Source organism: Haliaeetus albicilla, chromosome 3, assembly GCF_947461875.1.
Source record: "Haliaeetus albicilla chromosome 3, bHalAlb1.1, whole genome shotgun sequence".
NCBI classification, from domain to species: Eukaryota; Metazoa; Chordata; class Aves; order Accipitriformes; family Accipitridae; genus Haliaeetus; species Haliaeetus albicilla.
The window spans coordinates 31,605,692-31,624,124 of record NC_091485.1 but is presented as its reverse complement, the minus strand read 5'-3'; the positions used below and the strand labels follow the sequence as shown (position 1 = coordinate 31,624,124).

The window sequence follows — 18,433 nt, the reverse complement described above, 5'->3', positions numbered from 1 at the left end:
GCAAGGCTGTTGCAATAGTGAGGTAGATACTGCTAAGCTCAGTAATTAATTTATGAATTAGATGTTTCAGGTCTCAATTCATCTTTAACTTTCCATTTATCCCTAAGCTGTTGCACTGCATTGCTTACTGAAGGCAAGTACTTCTCCTTTTGCTAAGAAAAATAAAGGTATTGCCTTATTAAACAAGTGTGTGTGGACTCCGCACACATGCGCACGCACACGCCTTGAGAGCAGTGTTTCATTAGTCCCAACTGGGAGGGCAGATTAAAGAAAAATACCAGAAACCATACCTACAGCCTGACATATCTATGATATGTTGCAATGCTAGGTCTCCTTTCCCACAGCACATATCAATATGCTATGCTCAGTTTTACTGAGGTGCTTGGCAGAAAGCATTCCTGACTCACAACAGTTTCTGTTCACTGGACTGACCAGAGGCGAGTCATACCTAATAAACTGCCATAAAATACACGTACACACACCACTTTGGATCAATGATTTCTCTGCTAAAAGATGTTACTGTGTAATACAGCTTTAAGTTTTCAACTTTGTCATATTTTCTAAACCCTGATCTCTTCAATTTACTTTCAGTTATGTGACATTCCCCTTTAGCAGAGTGAAAGCATGCATTAGCTAAACAATGTGGTTTGGATTTAGTGTTCCCATGCATCATCGTGAAAATGTTTGTCTCAGCAATAGTGTCATTACTGTTACTGGGAACAGCTGCTCTACCATGTCTTCTGATTGCGGAAAGCAGAGTATCTCCCTTCCCATACCAGTTTACAAGCAGGGAAATTAAAGCAGAACCATCGAGTAGGAGGTTTATGAGCACACACTGTTCTGTACCTGGCTTCCTCCTGCCACGAAGGAAGCAGAAAGTGCAGTGCAGCAAGAAGAGCAGCAAAATAAGTATTGCAAGGAGAAATGTAGTTTGGCTCCCTCCACTGGCAGTTCTTCTGGCTCCGGACCAGGGCCTAACCTGAGGCAGAAATCCTCCTCTCAGGTGCAGCTCTGGCAGGCCGGCTCCGTTAGACCTGACATCCTTCGAGCGAGAAATTAGAGCGGGGAGTTTGCTGCCGGCCAAGCGGATGTTGACTACCTCCCCTGAGTTTCTGAGGCGGAAAGATGGAACCTTCAGCATCCTCGCCAGCGCTCCCAGCCTCACTGAAGGAAGTTTCCACATCCAGCCCTGTGCGAGCGGTGGGGTCCCGCTGGGTTGGCCAGGGGCGTCCGCTCTGCGGGCCCGCGCGGCTTTGGCTCAGCCCAGCTGGGCGTTTGTACGGAAAGCTCACAAAACTTAGAGCTATTGGTGTGATTACGCTGAGGAGCAGGCTCTAACTCACCTTTCGCAACAAGACCTTCAGAAGTAATTACGCTTTGTTTTAAGAGGGATAAAATTGGTTTTCCGGAATATTAGACCTTGTGAAATGTCTTCAGATGGGAAGCCATGCTTCCAGTCACTAGGCATTTCTGAAAGTCCCGGCTTTGGTAGCTTTTCAACCACACAAAGACCACAGCTTTTGAATATATTTCTTTTCTGATTTAGAGCACAAAGTTCTATTTTTTGAAAGGATCTTAGATTCCCAACTTTGTTCTGAAAACGGGAATTAGGGACTCTGAACACTTCACTTGTATCAAACAAACGTAGTTTGAGTAAGGCAATTGCACAGTCAATACACTCCCATATAGCATATCAAAATGTGTAATAAAACAATTCAAACAAACATGGTAAACTACAAGGAGTTTTGACAACTTTACCTACAATATTTTTATTGAAATTTCTTTTGGGCCTAAAAATAACAATTTCCATCAACCACAAATGCTGAAGTTTCGGTAAACTTGATGGGTGGGAAGAGATGGGTTTCTTAGGTGAAAAAATACACACAAAAATGCAGGCACGATGCCAGAAATGTCACATCCTGCACAGAAGTAGCAGAAAACCAAGTTTTACCCATTTCTGCTTAGACAGATATCTTCTGTACAGTCTGCTTACAGTCAGAGATACTGTGGTTTCTGCATAATTACTTTCTCCCAATCAAATTAAATCAAGCAAAAAAAATTTTCCTTCAGCTAAAAGGTAGACAAACAAAATGCAGAGCAATGGCTAACAGCTGTGTAGGTAAGAGTGCAAAGGCAAAAACAAGGAATCCAGCCTTCAGCCTTACGACAGGAGAGCTATGTATTGTACAGATCTGAGAGGTTCAGGCATGAACAAAATGGCTTCTTTTTTATGGTAAAATTCCCAAACAGGCTACTCAGTGGTATTCATCAGCCCAGTAGTTTCTCCAGAAAAGTTGTCTCATAGCCATGTTCAAGGCAGAAATTAAGATTGCTGGGCAGCACTCCAGCTTCTGCCTCTCTGCCCCACTTCTCCTCAAAGGAAAAGGAGGGGACGGATCCTGGCCTAACAAGACACCAGCATCCACCTGCTTTTCTTCAGTGAATACCAGGAGGATTTAACTGCGGTACGGAAACCCTGCTCCTTCATTTTCCTTGGCAAAGTGAAGTAAAAGCAAGAAAAGCCACCAACATCAGAACAGTTCCTGGAAGGAACATGGTATTCGTCAGTCACAAATATGCAGGAAACCTACATATAATAAAGCATAAACCACATCTCAGAAAAAAAGCACCTAGGTAGAGAGCACATTGTCATCCATTTTGGTGGAAGAAATCAGAGAGTACATGAGCGTTACAGATGCGTGTGGAGGGAAGTGAGGATGCACAGCACGGCAGCAAAGACGTTGCTGATGACCGTGAGGTATCATCACCCTCCATGTTCTATCCCAGCCATGTCCACAGCCAGGGAAAAGAAATTCGTTACCTACAGCTTTCCTCCTCAAATCCTCTATGTCTTCTGTTTTTACTGTGGTTTACATTATAAAGTAACCTCTGGCAAAGAAGATGGAGCGGCAAAACACAAGTGATGATGTGTCTAATCTCTTCATCATGTCAAAGAACCACTTCATTGCCCCACAATGGCCCTACACCAGTACATTGTAACATATGTGGAAGTGAAAAAATAGCTCTTTTTTCAGTTTTGGTCTCACAGAAATTAGGCAGAAGCATAACTCTATCTTTTCCCACTGGAGGAGGATCTGGAGCCACAGACTAGAGCAGCCAAGGCAAGAGAGAGCCAGGGGACCTCCCAACAACTCCTCAATATGCATTTACAGCCTCACGCAGTGTCTGGCAGAAACTTCCTGGGAAGGAAGGCAGTGGTCCTATCCTCAGGTCTCTCCGAAGAATGAATTCCACCTAGCCAGGAGGGCATGCCATTTAGAGCATGACATTTATAGCTCTCAGCAGACTCTGGGCTAACACATTCATAACAGCCCAGCTCCCTTCCTGCAGTCACTGGGGGAGACAGCGGTGGCATTTCAGCTGCAGTGCAAAAGAATAGATGTTTTATTCTGATGTGCAAGTATCATCATTACTGTGGGAGAAATGAAGGGGGGGGCAAGTCCCTCAACCCTCTGCGTTGCACACAGTAAGTCAATCACCCCCATCAATGCTGTTCATCAAGTTCATCAGCCACACGTTCCTCAAACCGAATTCTGCAAGGGTTTCCCAGGCATGCACAGAGCTCTGCCTATGGCAAAGTGTCAAAATATTACTCCAAGGAGATCTTTGTTTTGGAAACTTGCTTCTCAGCTACAGTTTGCTTCCTCTTTAACAATTTTAAAGCCAAGGAGTTTTCTTTAGTAGTTGCTTTTGGTTTTAGTCTCTACTGCTTACTCAACTGGGGAAGATAACAGCTTCAGATTTAGGTCACCCATGTAAAAACGTGTTTGGTGATCTCATCTTGATCCCCAGTAGGTAACCATCCAGATCACAAAGAGTAGGAGAAAAATCTGGCCCCACTAGGGAGATCTGGAAGATTTGGGGGGGAAGGGGGGGGAGGGGTGTTTATTTGTGGGTTTTTTAAATAAAATTGGAATATCTGGGTGTTTGCTACAGGCCAGCACTGAGGTGCATTTGTAGGCCCATGCAAGTTCCAGCCAACACTGCTTGGCCACAATCCTTGCTTTTGTAAGAACTGACATTGACCTTTTCTCTTCAAAGGGTCAGAATCACTCGTATGTATTACAAAACATAATAACACTTTGTCCTTGTACAGCAACTCTCATCACTGCAGTTTCCAAGTGTGGGCAGGTACTGAATAACTTTTACATTTGGTCCAAATTTACAGTGTTTCATCCATGCTTATTTCATGAGAAGAAATGTTACAGAAAAACACATAAATGAGAAACAGTATTAAAAAATTATGAGCTGCTGCTGCCTTCATGCAAGCTTAGCAGATTGTTTGCTTCTTTCCCTTCATTAGCCTGTTGCCCCCTTCTTTTTAACCTAATAACATTTTTGTACTAGAAAACAAAACAAAACAAAACAACCACGTTTGAGAATCAATAATAATGCCCAAGGCAACTCTCAAGGAAAACACCATGGCAATTACTTTTTGCATCTTCCCCAAGCCACCTTTTTTAAAATATGCCAGGCAAGCCACATTTCCTCCACTTTAACATTATTGATGTACTAGATTGAAAAATAACTCATCATTCTTCTGCCTGTGGTCATGTCAGCTCCACATGGGATTACATTGGATCTCATAAGGTAGGAGATTGAACAGCATCCTTCTCCTTTAAGAAGTTCACAGCATTTCTCATCTTGGTCTTAACAGTTACGTGCTGCAAGAGCTGTAATTTTATGAGTAACATGGAAAACCCGAATCCTAACTGCTTATGGTTATGAATACACTAGCTCCATGACACATCACATTTTTGGAGGCTTGTTTCAGAGGATGGTTGCAGAGCATTCCCTTCCTGGTGTTGGTGAGAACAGCAGAACAGCAAAGTCACCCGCGGTCCCCGCTGGGGACAAGGCACCCAGAACTCATCACACAAGTACTCAGGCCGCTGGACACGCACTGGGGCAAGAAGGGGTGTCATCAGAGCACCCCAGAATGCAATGCTTGCTCCCAGACAACATCTCTGTATGGGTTTCAGTGGAGTAAGCAAGCGACTGGCCAAAAAAGCCATTTGCTACTTCTTTGTCAACCATTTAAAACTTTCATTATCTTGGTTTTACTCAAAACAGTCTAACAACAGCTCATTTATGCTGAAAGTGGCAGGGAAACGAACTTTTTCATTCATGCCTTTTAAAAGGCTCTAACAAAATGTACCATAAAAGATCTCTGGGGATTAAGCAAACCACAAGCCTACCAGAATTGTCAGGTAGCATCAGCTTTTCTCTAGAGGTGCCTCTCTTTGGGATGTGCTAGTGATCAGCCTTCCATCCCCCCTTTTTGCTTGCTCCCACAACACTTTGCTCTGCATTACAAAGCACAAGGGTATTTACATAAAGTCAGCATACTCCTCAGCAGCCTGGGACACTCACTGCAAGGTGATTTGTTGAATTAATAAGGAAACAATGAGACTATAAATTGAATTTAAAAGGAACTTTGTATCAGTTGTTAGTGTGCATTCTAGTTTTATTGCTGTAGACAGCTGAGAAGTAAAAAAGCACACCAGTTTGTGCTATATAATATCTTCAGATTGGTGCACAATGCAGAGTATCACTCAGAAATGTGGGGTTTAGTGCCTTAGCACATTTCTTATTAATAATGTTTATGATAGCATCACCATGAGGGAACAAGTATACATATCGTATGCAAGTATATGATACTGCACTTATTGATGTCATTACTCCTGCAGGCCGCTGTGACCCAAACAATTTCCACTGTACAGTTCTCATTCCAAGCAGGTATTTCTCGTCCTAAAAGGTTCATACAAACTGTTTCACTTGTCAATGAAGCAAATTCACAATTTTAGTAAATATTCACACCCTTCCCATCATCATGCTCCAAAAGGGCAGCTGACCACATTGCTATGAGGTAAGTTCATGTGATCCAGCTGCCAGTGGTTCATCCTTGAAAATTTGTTATAAAGCAGGCAAGCAGACAAGTCCTAACCAAATTTCCACTGATGGTGGACGGATAACATTTTTCCCCACCCAAATCAACAGAAGAAAATGCTTTTATCCTTGTTTGCTCACAGATAGCTCCCGAATGCCACACAGTTAAGGTGTTAAACCAGAAGTGGATAAAAAAAAATTCTCTACAAGAAAAGATGTAGAATACTATGGTCATTCATTCAAAAGACACCACACAAATTATGAAAGATTATGATATTACAATACAAAACTGGCCATGTGTTTGTATTACAGTTATTGGAAGCATAATTCATAGGGCTTTGCTGTGTGAAGTCCTATGCAGTAGGAGTTGCATATGCATCTTCTCCTTTCCTCTAGGATACTCCAGGTGGAAATTAAGCCACTGCCTCTGCCACTGCTGAATCACCACTCAAAGGACAGGCTTAAGAGACCTTCCTGAAGGGATGAATTCAGTCTTGTTGTCGTATGAAATACAGTACCATAAGCACTTCATTTATCAGGAGATTTTATATGCTTTTGAGAGTCCCTCATATGGCAAGGATTCCTTTAGTCTAATTCTTGTTTACCCTAGCATGTTATTTCCAGTGACTTTGCTGCTTATCTCGTCTGTGATATGATTTATGTTAACTCATTTCCTGTAAAAGCATACACTAATAAAATGAAAAAAATTGTGAAGAAAGAGCGGGCCAGCTTTGAATTGGCATGGGACATTTCATGAGTAACTAGATTCAAATCCTTTTATATTACTGTTTCAGTGAATCTTTAAGGCTCTGAAGGGCAATATGCCCTTTTTCTGCAGTTCCTGTAAGATCGTTTCATTGGTGCTGTTTCCATAAATACCTGATGCAATAGATAACCTTGTACTAGAAAGGACCTAGGTCCTTTCTTTAAAGGACACCTGCTCTTCATGCTAAAGAAAGTAGGAACAAGTTCCATATCCATCCCAAATAATCTTTACAAACAGATGCTTAAAGAGAAAAATTCTGATAAATGGCCAGAAACATCACATGACATCAATCTGATAGCATTTTTACCTTTTAATAGTTCCCTGGAACACCTCTGCATGGTCTGGCTTGGGCCTGCAAACCACTGGGAATCCACCATGGCTTGTACTTGCAAGAAGCCGAGCCAAGGAGGCAATGTTTTCCTTCAGGTGAAGGACTCTGACGCCAGGCTCCATGACATCCCTGGCAGAGAACAACTCCAGGTTCAACCTGAAAGACACAAAGCAGACAGACAAAGGATTATTTAGTAAACAGGAAATGAGGCATACTGTACCATGTTAGCATTTGACGAGTTTATAATGTGTTAGTAAATTACTTCAAGATGGAAATCAATCTGCTTTATTTGCAAATGTAAAAAAAAAAATTAATTACCCAATAAAACTGCTTATCAAGCATTGCCTTTCTTTGTGCGAGATACATGATAAATTCAACCATATGCATGACATGGTCATCCTAGACAGGATATCATAACACTCATTTATCAATTTGCATGACTTTTCACATTAAAAAAAAAATTTTAATCTAAACTGAAATCCTCTGGAATTCTGGCTGATATCAAATAGTTTAAAGTTAAGCACTTTGGAGAAATTCAGGCTTACACTTATCATTGCAGTAGGGTTTTTTGCAGCAGTAGCAACTAGAAAGATAGCCCCTTCAAAGATAGCTTACAAATCATACATGGCTTTTCCAGTACTTTCTAACACTTTTCAGGTTCTAGGCAAAGTTTCAGGAAATATGAACATACAAAATTGAAAAACAAGTGTACCCACTATTTCTGACAGTAGGGTGAAATGAAAAATAAAGATACTTTCTGCAAAATTCAGGAGTAATTTCTATGGAATTACAGTAGGCCAGATTCTTACAACTGAAGCCAATCAACTGCTCTAGTTTTGAGCTTGTTTTATATTATCTATTTTCAAAAAATACATTAATTATTCTATCATCTGGACACACCATAAGCCAGAATCTCCTGTTCAGACACAGGCTGACACAAACCACAGAGACAACTGGAGCATAAATTTGCCCACATCCTGTTTTACCAATGTACCTTTCATCCCTGTGGTAAAAGCAACTCTTTCCATATGCTGTTAATTATTGTCCTCCCTCCTGAGAGACACAAGGCTATTTTTGTTCATCAGTTACTCTGATGGCTTGTGATGTGACCACCTGCCTAAGAGTATCTGAACTGAGAAGACAATGCACTTCATACATGGCACCTACACAGCTGTGAAACAAGTTTATTCTTCTTCTAAACTGGGATAGATTTAAATGAATCCTGAAAAAGAACAGTCTTACATGCGTCGAATCACGTCATACCCACCCCCAGTTGTATGAAACAGACTGTAGGCAATGAAAATTTGGAACACCATCTTATGACAGATCCATGTTTCAAGGGACCAGAACACAAACTTATGGAAAAATGAACCTGTCTGAACCGCATTTTGCTTTCGAGTTAAAATGAGCGGTAGTTTACCTTGCAAATCAAAATGGCTGAGTGCAGAATTTAGTATCAACTACTGAAAACAGAACCTAAAAACCCCAAAGAGATGGATTTTTTTCATTCTTAATCTCACTGAGTGCTACCAGTTGATGCAGTACAAGTGATGGAACTCGGTGGGAACCACAGATGCTGCTCAGGATGAGCTGCTGTCAGAAATGTGCCGCTGTGGCTGTTTGTTGTGTAAAAAACTCCACCAGAGGAATTTTATTTTTCCTAAATGAGTAGATTCCTGTTCATCTTCTCCCTTTTTTCCATCTCCATAGGCCAGATAAAAATCTGTATTTGCCTGCCTTAAGCTTTGTCGAGAAATACTATACACTGTATTACTATTAAAAGTACTGTACCTAGCAAAGTGGACACAATGTGAAAACATGATTAATGATAATAGCTACTTCCTGAATTACACGAAATATGTGCAAACCCCAAGTGATTTTTAAATAAGAGCAATGTGAATACTGTTGCATTCCAGCAGTTTCTAGAGTGTATTTCTTAGCCGTACGTAAGTTTTCCGTTGTCACAACTTCACAGTTTTGCTCTGTTGCACAGAAAGCAAATGTTCCACATTACTGCAGAAGTCCATGAAACATCCTTAGGTTTTGTCAAATCAGCCATTTGTATAAAAGCGAGGGATAACTCGTTATACACTTCTGTGATCTTGGCTTTATCTGTATTGTCTACATCAACTATACGCCTTTCATTATCATTGGCCAGCTTTTTCAGATGTAAGAACATACTAAGGAGTAGCACTGATTCACTGCTCATTGTCAGTGACATTTCTTTCAATAAGTCTTCTGTCTGTTGCTCTAAAGAATAACCTAGCTTTGGGGGTGGAGGAGACAAGCAGGCAAAAGAGTTGTTTTATGAAAGACTGTTACAAGGCCAAGGCATCTTTAAATAGAATTGGCTAACGAAAGCCTTTACCAATAAATTAGAATAAAAACAAGCCAAACTGGAGTTGCATCTATAGGATTGTAAGAATCAAGGATCATTCAGGTGAGAAGGGACCTCAGCAGTTCTCCAGTCCAACCTCCTGCTGAAGGTAGACTCAGCCATGAGCTCAAACCATGTGCTTGGGCCTTTCTCCAGTCGGGTCCTAAAAACCTCCAGGCTGCGCAACCACCCTGGGCAGCCTGTGCCACTGCCCCACTGTCCTCATGGTGAAAAGGTATTTCCTCATATCCACCTCATCCTCTGAAACACCTCTTGTTTCAACTTGTGCCTGTTGTTTCTTGTCCACCATGCACCATTGTGAAGACCATGGCTCCATCTTCTCCATGATCTCCAACAGTTACAGGGAGAGGGGAGGCACACTGTTAGGTGCCTTGAAAGCCTCCTCATCTCCAGGCTGAACAAGCCCCAGTCCTGCAGCCTCACAGTGCAAGCGGCCCAGCCCTGACCATCCCGGTTTGGCAACATCTGCAATTCTGTTGAAAGTACACTCCGTTGTCTCCTCCAAGTCATTTATGGAAAAGTTAAACAGGCCAGGTCCAGGGACAGACCCTGCAGTGCTCCACTTGTTAGGCCTCCAGGCAGTGTATGATCCATTAACCACCACCCTCTAAGGTCAACCACCCAACCATTTACTGTACCATCTGGTTGTTCAGCCTCTAAACTGTAACATCTTATCTTGGATACAAGAACATGATGCAAGACAGTGTCAAAAGCCTTGCTAAAGTCAAGGTAAATGACATCCACTGCTCTCCCCTCATCCACACACCCACTCATTTCTGCATAGAAGGCAATCAGGTCAGTCAGGCATGGATTACCTTTGGTCAATCCATGCTGACTCTTCCTGATAACCACCTTCTCCTTCATGTGCCCAGAAATCTGTTCCAAGAGGACTCACTTTCATGATTTTCCCAGTGACTGAAGTGAGGCTGACTGACCTGTAGCTTTCTAGGATGAACTTTCGGTCTTTTTTGAACACAGGCACAATACTCGTCATTCTGCTATCACTGGGGTCTCCCCCAGTCTCCACAACTTTTTAAAGATGAAAGACAGCAGACTTGCAAAGACATCAGCCAGTGCTCTCTGCATCCTTAGATGCAACCTATCTGGTCTCATAGACTACTATTGCTCAAGTTTTCACAAGTAATCCCTCACTCAGTCCTTAGCTACTGCTAGTAGTTCTCCTTGAATCCTTACACTAAATTCAGAGACCTAGGAGTCCTTGTTGGTAGACAGTGAAGCAAACAAGGCATTGAGTGTCTTATATATGGCTGCTGTCACTAAATCATGTGTCCAGAGCGCTAAACCTGTTCTGCAGTTGCAGATCTGGAAGTGGAGAAGGAGCCATTTTCTTACTGCCAGGAATCCCAGGTCTCTAGCCTTCCCCATCACGGCAGTCTCCAGTTGCCACCCACAACCTACCAAGGCCTCCTGGTGCCTCTCCTTCTGTGTCGCTGGGAGTTCAGGCTGTTGTTAAATGGGTGCTTAACATGCCTTTACCAAATCAGCCTTCTGAGCAGCAGCCAAGATCCAAAGATGGCAAAGGAAACTCACAGAAGAGCCAGAAGGAGAGTACAAACAGTGAACAGGAGCCTAAAAACCATCCCAGGCACCTACATGCGCACTGACCTCCAACAGCCATGCCAGCTGCCCAGGCCGTGCTTGCAGCCCTCCAGGTAGTCGTGCTGCCCATGGGCCAGCTAGACAGCAAATGCAGGGTCCCTACCATCGGTAGGTCCCTTCTCCTGCACAACTATGAACCTGCCCAGATGCCTCCCAAGAACACTTTGCTTAGCTGGTGAGTGCCACTGCTGCTGCACGCTTGCATTTATGCAACAAAGCCCTCGGTTTCGCAATGCAATTTCAAGCAAGGACATTTCATTAACCATTTTGAGAATGCCTTTTTATATGGAATAACAAGAGGTACTTACATTTGGATTTTATCAAGTAGATTTTTCTTACATGATTAGACTTACCTCAAGGAGAGACACAGAGTTGTAGCCACACTACTAAAATAGATCTCACGTAAATTTTTCTTTTATAGGACATGTGAGAACATTTTCTCCAAAAATGTAATTCACTATAGTAGCGTAATGTATTACAGTATTAAGGCTATTTCACCAAAGTTATGATATCCAAGTTTCAGGTTCCTTTCAAGAGCACATGCATGAGACTGGATATAACATGGAATGAAGACAATCTATCTGCCTTATGACCTAAATAAAACAGTCATTTGGTAGGAAGCCAATATGCCTGAATGGTAAACTGTCTCGAAATGATTCATGGAAATGTAGTTTGGGCCCTGTTGCTATTAAATCCAATGGAAGTTTTCCCACTGAAATAAATTGTTAAGGATCTAACCATAACAGATCTAATCATAACATGGAGGTTTCCTTAGGCAACACGCAGTACAAGAGAACTTTACTTCAAATAGGATTTACTCTATATTTTACGCAAGTTTCAAATTATTAAAAGGACTTAAAGGGGGGGAGGGAGAAGCATAATCCTAACTCAAACACACTCCACGGACCAAGGTGCATGAGAATACAGGCAGCGCTGCTTGCTTGGATTTATTCACACATGTGCCCTCGTCTTTTTTAGCTGTCGCTCCCATCCTCCACTGTCTGCACTGAGAATGTTTATCCATTGACTCGCCACAGGCCGTCCTGCTCAGGACAGCCCTAGGTTTTATTCGGGCTTCTTGTAAACCATTGTTTTATTGCCCTGACTGGCCACTGCATCTTGTATAAGTAGTTCTCAGGAGGTTGTTTTGAGGTTTGCTTAATGCTTGTGGTGATTTTTAGTCTGAGCATAGTCAGGACTCCAAACAATTGAGAGGCCAGGCTGGTTAGCTTAGGTGAACATCATCAGGTTGGAGGTCATCAAAATTATTTACCTGTGCTATAAACATCGGCAAGTATTAGAGCTATTCAGCCCTAGTTTCTACTATTCATGCATCTTCTGAGACTAGGGCATTCTTTTTTTTTTAAAATACACTTCATTTGGCCAGAAAAACTGAACAGATTTATGTCGTAATTTTCATTCTAGTACAGAACCAGCCACACTGCTATGAGGACCCGTAGCTGCTACTACATTATAAATACAGTTTATTTATATTAGCTTTCTTTTGCTCTATCATCTTTAAAGAAATCCCACTGTGAATAAACTCACAACATTGCAGGAAATTGCTTACATTTAAATACAAATTCTTTTTTTTTCTTAAAGTTATAAAAAAAAGATTTCTACATACTTGTCACAGGCCCACCAATTTTCTTTTCAACAAGACGTTTGGTAAAGCAAACTATAAAAAAGCTTATCCAAAAGTTACATGCCAATATTGATCTCACTATATAACAGAAGAGTATATATGTACTACAGAAATGTTAATCATGTGCAGATGACTGAATTCAGTAGTTTTGCAAGTGAATTCTGTGGAAAAATGGTTCTTTAAGTATGCTTACAATATACCACTGAGATCAATAAAGAGAAACAAAAAGCTCTATAAAACCTCCTTACACTGGAAAAGGACACAACTTAAATTAAATTAATTTTAAAATTAATTTGCTCCATTCAGTGCTAACCCCTGAAATAGACACATTCAAACTGATTTAAAGCTAATTAAACCAATAAAATCACCGTGTGCATTGATGTAAGTGCAGGCATGCTAGTGATATGCTTTTGTTTAATTAGATCTATTTAAAATCAGTTTTCAGGGGAACTTTGCATGGCAGGCAAGGCCTGCAACTCCTTGCTGTCTCTATTTTAGTTGAACACTAAACTGAGTGAGAAATTCTTCTAGTTAAATCAGGAGCCAAAAGTTTGGCAGAGTTCAGTCTCCGTTCAGTATATCTACAAATATTTACATTGACTGTAAGAGGACAAGCTTCCAAGCATCCCCTGGTCCTGGCTCCCTCAATATCCTTAAATGAGGGGACATTTAGCTATTCAGTCTAAAGGCCTTTTGATAGTACAGCACTTACTGTGAAATGTGTTGTTTGGGTTAGCTGAATGTCTCTGTCACTTATTTCCCAGCGAGGATTTGAAAGTTATATATGTTCAGCAACTACTGTATGCTAAAGACAAATGGATTTCCACAAGGTCTCATAATCTGCTGGGAAACTGTCTCTCTCTAATGCTTGAAAAATTGCAGAACAAAAAAGAAACAAAGGAAACAGACAAGAAAGCCTTTGTGTTTTGGAAAAGAGATGGATTGGGGAGGGGGGGGAGAATGTTGAATGTTTGGGGCTTTTCTGCCAAGAGTTTGCTTTTCTGTTCCTTTATCCCTTATGAAGTTTTTCCCACCAGCACTGTCAGCATAAAATACTACTAAGTTAAAAAATAGCAGCTCCTACCCACTTTGCATAGATGTAGCTGTTTATATGAGGGCTTTTAGCTTTAAAAAAATGAATTAGGTTGTGCATGAGACCTTGGGATAAGCAGGTAAAGGATCATGTGAGTGGATCCACATGCTGGAATTACTCAAACAGCAGCTTAAAAACTACGGCCTCAGCGCACCACATGCGAAACCGTAGATAAAAACATAAAGGTCATGGTTCTTGACTTAGTTTTCACAGTGCAAGTCCAAACCCAAATTTACAGATTGTAACTAGCAGCCTACTTTAGCCATGTCAGTATGAAGGGGAGTATGGGCATCTAAATATTCAGAGCTACTGACGGTGCCTGCTTACTACTTCCGCCCAAACCTGAAGGCATCTGAACACACTTGGTTTTTCTATTCAGAACTGTGCATTTCCCCACGTGATTAGTAGTGTGTGTGGAAATGTCTCATTCCAAACAAGCAGCTGTCTGGCACACACCTGCTCTCAGCCCTTACACGTATATCGACAGCACTGCGAGTCCAACACAAGGCACTGCACCACAACCATTGAAGAGCGGCATCCGACAGACGTGACCTGTAGAAGACTACATTTGGTGGAAAGGTGAGATTTCTGAAATGGATTCTCACCTCAGCCATGGGGGATCTGAACCCTCACCTGGGATCTCCAAGACACGGGGGATGCTGAAGCACACAGGTTCTCAGGGAGCAAACACCCTCCTACCGAGGCTGCTCAGCTGAATGGTCAGGAACGAAGGACCCCTGCAAGCAACGCCTAGCTGGTTCTAGAGACAACACATATGAATGTGTGTAAATGTACACAAAGATCCAAAGATGGATTACCAATCTTGATGTCTAACGGGCTAACCCTTAACCCTGGTGGACATACTACTTATTATTACTGTATTCAGAATGGGAATGATTCAGCTATCCTTATATTTTTCAAATTATTATCTGACCCTGTAGGAATCTCCCCCCCCCCCAAAAAAAAAGTAAAAGTGTTAAGCATGTGTTAAATCCATCTGCCCTGGCATTATAATCAGAGGCAAAGAAAGTAATTTCTCAAAATGATACCAGTACAAGCTATTTAAATTGAAAGTAATGTTTCAAACAAACTTCCATAGGAATAAAGTGAGAGAAGCAAGTAAATTGAGCACTAAAATAAATACCTTGTGATCTTGCTTATAACCAAAGAAACAGGAAAATGCATGTTCTCTGGATAGATCACTGCAGAGCAATTTCCAAGGGAAATTCACAAAATACTAAGCTGGCTCTTGCAGTTTGAATGCAATGACATGATGAGTTTCTTGTAAACGTATGCCAAAAAACCTAATCCAAACTGGAAAGAAGAGAGGAAAGCTCCTATGAGACAGTTTTTATAAAAGCTTCATTCAGGGCCTCCACCCTCATGTACTGTACCAGCCACCTTAGCTTTTCCACTCTGCCTGGTCCAAGAAAGGACCGACTAATATATTAAAAATGTTGGCTTTAAAATCTTTGGGAATGAACAGTGACAGCAATATATGTTTTAATAATCAGACACAGATTATCACATGACCTTTTAGTCAAAATGAGGTACAGAGATTTAGGTCTAACACACTACAAAATTAGTAAACTAAGTAAAATGGAAGGGAAAACAATATGAAAAAGATTTCAAATTGCTCAGTCCCTCCAAGAATCAGGCACTTTCTAGTGGAAAAGTGTAGTCAACTTATTAAAATAGAACATTGGGTATCTGGAGATACAGATTATACCCTGTTCCCAGTCCAGTAAATAGAAGGTTTTGACACTTAAAACCAGGATTTCAAGCAAAAGCACTTCTCATTCCAGCTGTACAATCAACTTCCTTGGGAAAGGCATTTAAGCCCTCAAACTTCAGCATTCCCATTTCTAAAACAGATCTAGCCCACTTCTTACACCACAAGCACATTGGGAACCATAATTAATTTTTCATAAAAATACTGTAAGGTACAACTTTCTACATATATTCATCATTTTAAAAAAATATTTCTTTAACTAACCCCTCTGCTCTCTAAGTACCATTCACATGCAGTGCATGTTTTTTCCTCAGTTATGACTTAACAGCAAGGACCCACCACTACAAGTGGAGAATATGCGTGTACTTACATCCCAGTTAAAAATAAGATCATGAATGCTAGTATTACTTATCTACTCTTCCAGAAAATGAGTGGTGATCTCCCTGCACCTGACAGTGTATTTATAATGAAACACAGTCAATATATGCACCCGAAATTCTGGGAATGGATTTTGTGTGTCTGACTTGCTTTCTCTCTCTCCTTCTTTATCCCCAACACCAGGACTCAGCTTCCTTAGGCTTTTTCCATCTGCTGACGCTTTCATCTCCCACTCACCTACTGTCACAACTCCACGTATTGAATGGCAGCAGCTAATAAAACTATGCTCATGGCTTTATGACTTTCCATAAAACTACTCCATTCTGAGCCTTTTTTTTTTTGCCTTACTTCTGCTGTGGCTCTGTGTACACTCAGTGTACTGAAGAACAAGCCTCCCTTGTGACTGCATGAAATAGCATTTAACAGCTTCGCAAAACTGATATTATTTCTAAAATGGGTATTTCATTTCTCAAACATGCTGAAATTCATTAAAGTATTTTGTGCCATCTGTTTCCTCTTTGTAAATAAATAACTCTTTCCATCATGGCAACCACTATGACAAACTACTAATATTTATGAGGATGTAGCAACACTCACAGGAGCAGAAAAAGTGACATATATGTGAAGAGCAAAGAGAATCCATTTCAGCTTAAGATGAACTTGGAAGCAGTCCCCAGTGCCAGAATGAAGATGATATCCTTACATGTTACTCGGGAACACTGAGGTATAACTCTTACATAAAAGGATGTCTGTATTCCCCTATCCAGCAAAGACGCCCATGGGATTTCGAGTCAGACCCACCATTTCTTGAATGAGTTCAAACAGTTGTTCAACGACACCTTCATGAGATCGGCCACTCTGCCGGCACAGCTGGCTTTCCGGTGAGGTTGGCTGGCTTTAAGTGGAAGCTGTCAGTACCTGCCAAATGGTGGCCAGACACCAGAGCAGACTTAACTAATTAGTGGAAAACCCCATCCGATGGCTGGATGCGATTTCTGTGTGTGTGTATGTGTGAGCTCCACCTGCGTGCTACCACATCTGAAGGCTGTGGTGGTACCCATACAGGCAGCCTGTCCTCCCAGGTGAGCCAAAAGGGAGTCAGTCTCCTCCTTGCTGGGCCAGCAGAAGCCGTTTCAAGTTTCCCACAGCTGAAAGTCGCTGTGTGCATGTTTTACGTAAGGGCCTGTAGGAGCCGGAGCGGGTCACTCGCTGCCCACCAGTGAGCTGTGAAAAACAGGTGATTAGTTCCAGATGCTGCTTCAGCACCTTTCCTTCTGCGGAGAGTGTGCAGAAGTCACCTCTTTCGGTTTCATGGGAGTCCCCAGAAATGGGAAACACACCAAAAGTCAGTGTGGCTTTGTTATCCCTCCCTCAACATCAGACAGGCTGCAGCAGCAACTTAGTGTCTGTGGAAATGCTTCTCCATGAGGTGAAGGGATCTGTGTTACACTTGCTATGGACCTTACAGCAAGAACCAGAAGCTCATATTAAGTTCCCATCCGTTGTCACAGCATGCCCAATAGTTGCAGCAAGTTTGCCAACCCCTGACAGTCCCATTCACACTCTAACAGGAACCTTGCTTTGGACAGGTAAGAGAAGCGCCTTGTGACAGAAACCAGAGGAACAGGATAGCTGCTTCAAAACTCACTGTATTTGACCTGCCTGTTCAAGCCTCCAAACTTTCTCCCTAAGGTTGTGACCAACTGCACCAAACCAGTCTTTCAAACTTCTTATAAGTTTGTTTCTCTTAAAAAGCTCGCTACAGGAAAGCGATTTTTGTCACCACTTCTGAGTTATAATAAAAGCAGATCATGTAGCTGCATCTAATAATTTACAGTACAACATTCACTTGTAAATTCAAAACATTTTATTCTTAGCATACCATGATCACAATCAGTATATAATCTTGGTAGAACTTGCCATCTACATTTTGCATAGTCAGGGGCGGGGGGAATCCAGCTTTAATTGTTTATGAAAAAAATGGGGTGATAGAGAAGCTGAGCCTGCACTTTCCAGACATATCAGAAAATATAATTTCTTAGAGCCTGAAAACATTCCAGTGTAAAACATTTTGGACTCATGGAAAGGTAATTGTGCAAATATACAGGCCCTGTGTAAACATTAAAGTATTTACAAGGTCCTCCAAGGATTTCAATCAGATTGCTGGCTCGTCTTCGCTATCCTTGTCATTATATTTTTCTGTATTTGTGCTTCTATTGTACATACTTGGTTATGAGAACTGCGGTAACTACCAATACATTTTGAAGTGCAGTAGGTCAGCAGTGAGCTATTACTCAGCCTCCGGCCTTTTCTATCAAAGGAGGGTGCTGCTGGCCAGGTCTCCCCAAGCCCTCCTCTTGGCCAGCTCCACGCTTGCTCCTCATCCACTGCTCTGTGTAAGCCTGCAGCTCCTAACCTTGAGGGCACAGCGCTAGCTCCAGCTCTCATGCTGGACATTTTAGGAAAGGGAATGGCTAAGGGTAGGAAAGGTTTATTTTAGGTTGGAGGAAGGGTTATATCTGCTGGTATTTATGGTAGCATGGGAAGAGTAATTTGTTTT

At 41.7% G+C, this 18,433-nt stretch overlaps 1 protein-coding gene across 1 annotated transcript in view; it reads right to left on the bottom strand.

Annotated features, from left to right (window-relative positions):
- The window catches only part of LOC138684745 (chloride channel protein C-like), an 82,290-nt gene that overhangs the window by 11,145 nt on the left and 52,712 nt on the right, over nucleotides 1-18,433 (bottom strand). The window contains exon 13 of the mRNA XM_069779314.1: nucleotides 6,984-7,163. Coding sequence (XP_069635415.1) covers nucleotides 6,984-7,163 — 180 coding nt within the window. The remainder of the gene's footprint in view (nucleotides 1-6,983; nucleotides 7,164-18,433) is intronic.